Source organism: Nyctereutes procyonoides, unplaced genomic scaffold (assembly GCF_905146905.1).
Source record: "Nyctereutes procyonoides isolate TBG_1078 unplaced genomic scaffold, NYPRO_anot_genome, whole genome shotgun sequence".
Classification (NCBI taxonomy): domain Eukaryota; kingdom Metazoa; phylum Chordata; class Mammalia; order Carnivora; family Canidae; genus Nyctereutes; species Nyctereutes procyonoides.
The window spans coordinates 11,545,207-11,553,526 of record NW_026575044.1 but is presented as its reverse complement, the minus strand read 5'-3'; the positions used below and the strand labels follow the sequence as shown (position 1 = coordinate 11,553,526).

General features: G+C 42.2%; 1 protein-coding gene across 2 annotated transcripts in view; it reads right to left on the bottom strand.

The window, feature by feature from the left end:
- Positions 1–1,395: 1,395 nt before the first annotated feature.
- ACBD3 (acyl-CoA binding domain containing 3) overlaps positions 1,396–8,320 on the bottom strand; it is a 39,171-nt gene continuing 32,246 nt past the window's right edge. The window contains exons 6-8 of one of the 2 annotated variants that reach the window (XM_055324361.1): positions 7,996–8,182; positions 5,709–6,005; positions 1,396–1,922 (exon numbers count right to left, since the gene is read on the bottom strand). In XM_055324361.1, coding sequence (XP_055180336.1) covers positions 1,711–1,922; positions 5,709–6,005; positions 7,996–8,182 — 696 coding nt within the window. In that variant the 3' untranslated portion in view covers positions 1,396–1,710. The remainder of the gene's footprint in view (positions 1,923–5,708; positions 6,006–7,995; positions 8,183–8,320) is intronic. The other variant, XM_055324362.1, reaches the window with a different exon arrangement.

Here is an 8,320-nt window from a genome sequence, read left to right as displayed (position 1 = left end):
AATTCATCTTAACATGTGCAAGGACAAATCTGTAATCAAAGGCTGGAAGAAATATATATTAGTGCCTGCTTTTTAAAAGTTTATTTTACATTTTAAATACAGTATTTTCTCATTTAAAAAAAAAAAAAAAAGCAAGAAGTGCCTAACCCCATGGTTTCTATACCATATATACATGAGAGCTGATGGAGAGCCTGAAAGTGTTCTGGACAGAACAGTGTGGACATCTTTGAGCTGGAACTAGTGAATCAAAATTAAAAAACACAAATTAAGCACTGCTTAGGAGAAAATAATCCAGTTTCTGAATAACCAAAAGGGAACAGTTAGGTATGTACAAAACCAGGTATTAAAAAACAGACAGAAATGCAGCACACAAAAACCAACAGCCCCTTACGTAGTGAACTGTATATAACGCAGCTAATCAACAGAGACCCTCCTACGAGAAGTGATTTATGATTTGAAATTATAAAAATCTAAGTATTTCAGTAACAACATACAGTAACATTACATGTGTATTGCCGTCTTTGTCGCTTTCTAGCTATACCACCCTCCCTTCTGAAAACAAGAATCTCTACACTAGTCGATCACTTATACAAATGAGGCAATTAATCCATATTTGTTTTCAGTAAGGAAAACAAAGATGTACCTCTTCCCATCTCTAAAGACATAATACAGATTAAAGCTCTAAAACAATTTAAGCATGGGCATATGCATTTCCAATTCTCTCTAGTAAGCAATTCCAAACTGGAATTGTGTAGGGGTTTGTACCTAAGTATTAACACATGAAAAGAAAATGGACTGTCTCTGGCAGTGATTTCCATTTAGTGCAATGTTATTCCCCACACACCGAATTATATTTAAGTGATATTGTATATTTTAATTCAGTAGGTGCCAATTTGAGTTTACAAAACCCGTAACTATATGCTTGTGTAGAAAACAGTTTAAATTTGAGATGCTCGATAAAGCCCAACTGAGACAAAAAAGAATTTTGCTTTGTTACTGGTAGTGTACTAGTACCAGAGGAAGAGCAAAGGACCAAGCAGAGGCTTGCTAAGACAGATGTCTCAGGTGTTCTAGGTGTCTTCATAGTTCAATTAACAATCAGCTTTGAACATTCTTAAGATCTTGGAAAATAATTCTCTGTAATACAACTCTGAACTGAACAAGCTGCACTCAAAGCAGAAACAATCTGGGTTGTTCAAAACAAAATCAAATTGAGGCAACTTTTCTATTATAATCTGTGAGGTCTTGAGTTTTTCAGTTTTTAAAAATGACGACCTTCCTCAAAGTCAGCTGCACCTCAGGTAGACTACTGACATGAGGATTTCCCATCAGAGGTCACTGTAACTATGGGCTCTCGTAAAACACATGGAGCAGGCAGCATGGACTCACCATCAGTCAGGTGGGGTCAACGTGGGGAGGTTTTATTTTGGAGACCTTAAAGATTTAACACGTAGCTCCTGTAACTTCAGCATCCACTAGTGACTCTGGTGGTCAGCACCCAAGGGCTCAAGGGGCCTGAGGAATCCCCTAACCCCAGAGTATTAATGCTAAAGGGTTTCAAGGGAACCCTGAGTCCCCACAAGAGTTCACCAGCCATCAGACCAAAATCAATAGGGTAAACACTGACTGCAATGCTCCACAAAGTCAAAAGAAATTCCAAACTAAACGCTGTCTTCTGCCCCACCCTAGACTCCAGACTCTGTAACATCTTTATCTAGTGTAATAGACTCTGTAGTAGACCGACTTTGACCGCCACAAAGAGTAGGAGTTGTCAAACTTGAGGAGGTAGACTCCTCTCCCTGGGTATTGGTGGCTACCGGCATACACTTCTTCGTGACAGTCCCGCCGGTACACAGGCACAATCTCATCCAGCAGAGGCTTGGTCGCATTCTTTTTGGCTTTCTCTTCATTACTGACGTTTTCTGTGAGACAGACAGGAAACGCATCAGTGAACAGATCCAGGAAAAACGCATTTGCAAACACTGCAATCCAGTTCTCTCTATGAGAAAATTCTCATCAGAAGTTCTCTGGAGCCATTCTACAACTTACACACCCGTGAGCACTTAGTCCCTGGGTCGTTTATTTGTTTATTCCTGTGTCTGACTAGCTGCTATCTGGTGGTGGAAGCAGCCAGCATCTCTCTCTCCCTGGACTGTAACCACCACTACTACTTCTGAGCCCCACTCTTCCCCGTGCACAGCCCCTCAATTCCTCATTCATTGCAGTACGTGGAACCTTGCTCGCCTGAGCGACACCAAGGAAAATGACTCTCTCCTCTTCCTCTTCAACAATAGGAAAATTCTGTTTTAGGAAAGGGCAATCAAGCTTTGAGAAGTATCATTTTCTATATATCTGATATATAAAGAGTAAAATGAGGAAACCAAAGTAAAGAGGTAGGCATTCAGAGACACTCTGAAAATCCATTACTTTCACTACAAGTCTGTGTTAACTCAAGGATGATCCCAGTGGCAAAAAGCTCTGATTCCAGGTTTGTTCCAGTTAATAGTTTCTGCTGTAATGATATGAAATTAGGAAAAAAATACCTCTGGAAACCTATAGGAGTGAGAAAATTGCAAACCAGCTTAAAATCTCAGTTTCACGTATAAAATATAAAGAATCTCAAGCCAACAGGTCAGAGGAATATACCATACAGAAGATAAAAGACCATAACACATTCATAACACGGCAGAGTGAATTGGGGCAACATTGGTTAAATGCATGGTGATTGTCAATAGCCATTGTCAGGAATTTAGACAAGGGAAGTCAGAGAAACTCTCACAGTCTAGAGGAGCTTAAAGAGACAAAATAACTAACTATAACATAGCAACCTGGATGGGATCCTGGAACATTGGATAAAAACTAAGGAAATCTGAATACATATGGACTTTAGGTAATCATAATGTATCCATACTGGTTCATTAATAATGATGAACCTACCACAGTACAAGACAGATGTTAACACCAGGAGAAACTGTGTGTGGTGGAGTATACTAGAACTCTTTGTACTATTTTTGCAACTTTTCTATAAATCTAAAACTATTCTAAAATAAAAAAGTTATTTAGGGGACGCCTGGGTGGCTCAGTTGGTTAAGCGTCTGCCTTCAGCTCAGGTCATGATCCTGGAATCCTGGGATTGAGCTCCACATTGGGCTCCCTACTCTGCGTGGAGTCTGCTTCTCCTTCTCTCCCTCTGCCTGCTGTTCCCCCTACTTATGTTTGCTCTCTCTGTATCAAATAAATAAAATCTTAAAAAAAAAAAAAGTTTACTTAAAAAAAAGGCAAATGACACTCTGATAAATAGGCCCAAATAAGATTTGCTTCATCACAGCAATAAATGTCCTTCATTTGCAAATGAGAAATACAGAGCCATTCAAAATGCCTATATTGCCTATAAGCGTATCCATGAAACACATTATTATCCCAGTAATTCAAAATCCAGATTTTGTTCAAAATCTGTAAAACCAAAGGTTACTGGGACAGATGAGCAATGTACCTTTCATCAAGTTAAGCAAAGACTTGGGACCTGTAACAATAAAGACAGGTAGAATTAGAGCAGGAAGATAGGTTATGAGCCACACTTCTTCAACGAGAACAATTTCCCGTAGCTTTCAAGACCAAATAGAGAAAAACCAAACCAACAAACAAAAAAGACTGACTGCTCTTCTATCTTAAGCCAAGCTAAAAGGACTCCCATAAAATGTACTATGGGGGATAAGACATGGTGGCACACAGTGGCCTTCATAAGAAGCCAGGAGACACATGCAGCCTGTGAGCTACATCTTCAAAAAGGACAAAGTTATGCTCACTCTTTGCAAACAACTCTTGGGGGCAATAAGTCCTCACTATTGTTTTGATTCATACAGGGGTATTGACAGTTTTAGATGGAAATCATTTTATGATTAGGAACAGCACAAGGACATTTCCACCTGAAGGATATCAAATATTAGAGCAGAGATCAAGGGTGTGCCAATGGTTCTCACCTCCAGAGAGGCACTGGACTGTGGCCATGTTTACCGGTGCCCTGCCCAAAATGAAGAGCCCCAAAATGACACTCAGGTGAGGGCTCACGTTAGGATGCAACCTCCCTTCAGAGAGTCTCCAATAGGCAAGCCAGGAGACATAGATCACCTTGACCTGTTTCTGAACCGAGAATTCTTCTACACTATTCACAAAGCTCTTTAGAAGTGTAACAATCTATCTACACACACAAACTTCCCTTCCCAGACACTTGCAAACAGTCTAATTTTCATGAGTTCCTGTGATACAACAGAAAGGCCAGTCTCAGGACACCTGGGTAACTCAGTGGTTGAGCATCTGCCTTTGGCTCAGGGCATGATCCCGGATTCCTGGGATCGAGTCCTGCATCAGGCTCCTTGCATGGAGCCTGCTTCTCCCTCTGCCTATGTCTCTCTCTCTCTGTCTGCCTCTCTATCTCTCATGAATAAGTAAAATCTTAAAAAAAAAAAAAAAAGGAAAGGAAAGGGGAAAGGAAAGGAAGAAAGGCCAGTCTCTGGTCCTGATGTTGCTTGGTGGCACCTGACATGGGGGTAGTGACACCTGCTCAAGTCTCTCTCTCGCCTCTGCTTGCTCTTTCCTCACTCCTGTTTTCTCCTTTCTGGTTCAGTCAGCAGGATCTGTGGGCAATGTTTTACCTTGGTCTGGTACTCGGAGATAAAGGCCGCTGAAATCAAAGTGCCATGACACAAAGCAGTCAACGACACTGGCCCATACATGTGTTGCCATATGTGGCCCCAGAGGGCCCAGTATGCAGCACATGTGGTGCCTGAATCCAACTGTGCACCTTGACAGCTGAACTTCTAGCCTTCCTCCACAAACCTCCAACAACTACCTCTTTCAGGGTATCCCAATGTGATGTCTCTGAAATACTACCAATCCTCTTCAAGCACAAGCAGTCTGTATACAAGTCATCTGAAAGGTTAGAGCTCCAAAGAACCAAGAGGCTGCTTCTCCACTCTCACAGCCAGGGAACTCTTTTTATATCAGCCTCTGCTATGCCGACACAGGAACTCAAGTGCTCACTAGGTACGTACCAAAGCCCTGAGCTCTACCTTTTCTGCAAAACAAAATTAAGGAGACCATCTTCTCCATTAATACGTATGTACTTTATAACCTACTTCCTAGACCAAGATGGAAACACTCCATTTTGTCTACTTACAGAGAAAACAAAAAATTATACTTGTGTAAAATGGGGAAGAACAGCTGACATTTTTTATTTTTTTAAGGTATGATGTTCTGGTATGAGTTTCTGTATTTACATAAAAAAAACTTTAGAGCAACGACTTAAAAAGCTAATATCAGAAATGTAAATTTAAATAAATTCCAGAGTTGGCAGAATTTCTTGCTTGCTCTTTTAAAATTTTTCAAACTATCTTGCACATTTGGCTTTCCTTTTTTTTTTCTTTTTTTCACATTTGGCTTTCCAACACAAAATGCTGGAAGTAACACAATAGTGAGAAGCCGTAGCATAACACACTGTCAGACAGACCTGCCTAGCATTAAAGCAAGGTCACGTTCGGGCCCCAGTCCCTTCCAGGAGGCTGGCCTGTCTCTCAGCCTTTTCAGCTGAGATCCCACTTATGAAGAGATGAATCTCTGTCCAAAAGTGTAAATCAGGAAGCACAAGGGTGGCTGACATGCAAACCAAGCCATTTTTGCCAATACACAACCCAGAACTTGTCAGTACGGACCAAGAGCTCTACCTTCCTCCTCCTCGTCGTCATCACTGGACTCGCTGACATGCACGCTGACAGCAGTGTTCGGAGAGTCTGTCCATTCAAAGTACACCCCAAATCCAATGTCATAATTGTCTGTAGCAAATTCCCAAAAGAGGTATGATCCTTCTTCATGAGTGGGGACACGAACAGTGACCACTTCTCCTCGGCCCACTGTAATCACCGAGTCTGCATCCTGCCGAATCTTCTCTTTAAAGTCTTTGATCTGGGGTCGTGTCCACATGGACGGAGCTGCTATTACTGGAAGAGATTCTAAAAGCAACAGGAATTATACACGCTGAAGAGGATGAGCCTTCACCCGCAGGCAGCTGACTTGCACAGGACACCTGCCTGGCTGCAGTGAGGCACCAAGTATTATCTGGTCTATCTTAAAATCAAGGACTTAGAGGAATTTACATGTTTCCCAGCAAAGTCTCCCCCTGAACTGCAACATTTACCAATGTCACTAGGTATTCAAAGGTCACCACACCACTTCAAGTAACAAATGCAATCCACAATCTTAGAAGTGATTTTTTCAACACTCTGATTACACATGGGGATTTAAAACTGGACCTTGGAAACCTCCTAGCTGGAGCCAGGGAAACCTAATAAAGAAGGGAGATCTGGACTTAGGAATAAATTCACTTTTAGATCTGGACAAAGAAAGCTGGGCTTTGACTTTAGTCTCTGTCAAAAAAAAAAAAAAAAAAAAAAAAAAAGACAAAGCAGATGTCTCAAATTGTCTTTATTACAAACCATACCACTACCCAACCACCATAGCTGCCGTGCTCTTCTCTTCCTTCTTAAGTTAAAGCCTAGCCTTGCTTTGGCTCTCTCAGCTCAGTCGTCTCTTCCCCAGGAAACCTCTGTTGACCTCTGCGACTCATTCACAGTCCCCACACCACGTGCTCTGAACCTACATGTGTCTTTCTCCCCACCACAGTCCTTACTGCAGCTATAGTTTACACCTCATGTGTCATTCTGCCTCACATTTTCCCCCTAGCACTCAGAAAATCTTCCAATTGTTGAATGAATGAGCAGCCCATAAAAAGCTAGACCTCTAAAAATGCTAAATTATCTTCTGGTACTTTAGTCTCAAAAAATACATTGTGGGGGCAGCCCCGGTAGCCCACCGGCTTAGCGCTGCCTTCAGCCCAGGGCGTGATCCTGGAGACCCAGGATCGAGTCCCACATCAGGCTCCTTGCATGGAGCCTGCTTCTCCCTTGCCTGTGTCTCTGCCTCTCTCTCTCTCTCTGTCTCTTATGAATAAATAAATTTTTTAAAATCTAAAAAAAAAAAAAAAAACAAAACATTGTGGGGACCTGGGTGAAACAGTTAAGCAACCAACTCTTGGTTTTGGCTTAGATCATGATCTTAGAGTTGTGAGATTGAGCCCTGGGCTCCAAACTCAGTAGGAAGTCTGCTTGAGTTTCTCTTTCCCTTTCCCTCTGCCCCTCCCACTTGTGCCTACAACTTTCTCTCACTCTAAAATAAATAAATACATCTTTAAACAAAAAATACATCATAGTATATGGTAGGTAGCCTCCAAGATGCCCCTGCTAATAACCCCGTGATCCTCATCTCTGGGTATTCACGCACTTGAAAGGTCACTACCCACAATGCACAGGGTTGGTACATATGGCCAACAGAACACAGTGGAAGTGCCAACGTATTACTTCCAAAGTTACAGCGTAAAAGACACTGCCACTTCGCCTTGTTCCCTTGGTTCATGTGCTCTGAGGAAGCCAGCCACTATACTGAGGACAGACAGTCTGAAGAAGAGGCTTTTTGCAAGGCAGGAAACATGGCCTCCTGCCAACAGCCAGTACCATCTTGCAACTCATGGGAGGGAACCCTCTGGAAGTAGAGCCTCTAGTGAAGTCCTGGCCGGCATCACAACTAAAACCAAATGGGACCAGAACCACCACTGTTCAGCTAAGCTGCTCCTCAATTCCAAAAACCCCAGGAATCTCAACCGCTGTGTGAGACAATAAACTGTTGTTACTGTAAGCTGCTAATCTGGGTACGATTTGGTACGCAGCAATAGGTAACCAATAACACAATTCAAAGTGTTCAGAAGACATCTGGCTTGCTCTTCTATGCTATTCTAAGAGTCACCAGAAGCATCAGATTCAGACTTAAAAGGGTACAGAAGCATTCAGCTCTCACAAATATGTAACTGCTCTCCAAAGCCAGACTCCTGACTTGTTTTCCATAAATTTCAATAATGACATCTGGATAAACACATTTACCAAACCATACCTTTTGGTCCATTCTCCACAGCTTCTTCTGCAGCTTCTGGCTCAAGTTCTTTCTCTGAGCTGTCAGTGTGAGTTTTGGCCTGTCCATTAACTGACATCCTATCGCCTGGTGCCGCTGCATTCATTTTTGATGATGTAGGTAAAGAAGCCCCTGCGACTGCTACTTCTTGCTGTTTCTGTAAGGCTGCCTACAAGTGGAAAAACAGTGAAGACACACTGACCAGGATGGTTAACAGTTGGCACACTTGCCCTGGAATGCATGCTGACCCCACGTTTTTGTCCTACCAAAGCACTGTGCTTCAAGAAATTACTAGTAAACTTTACCA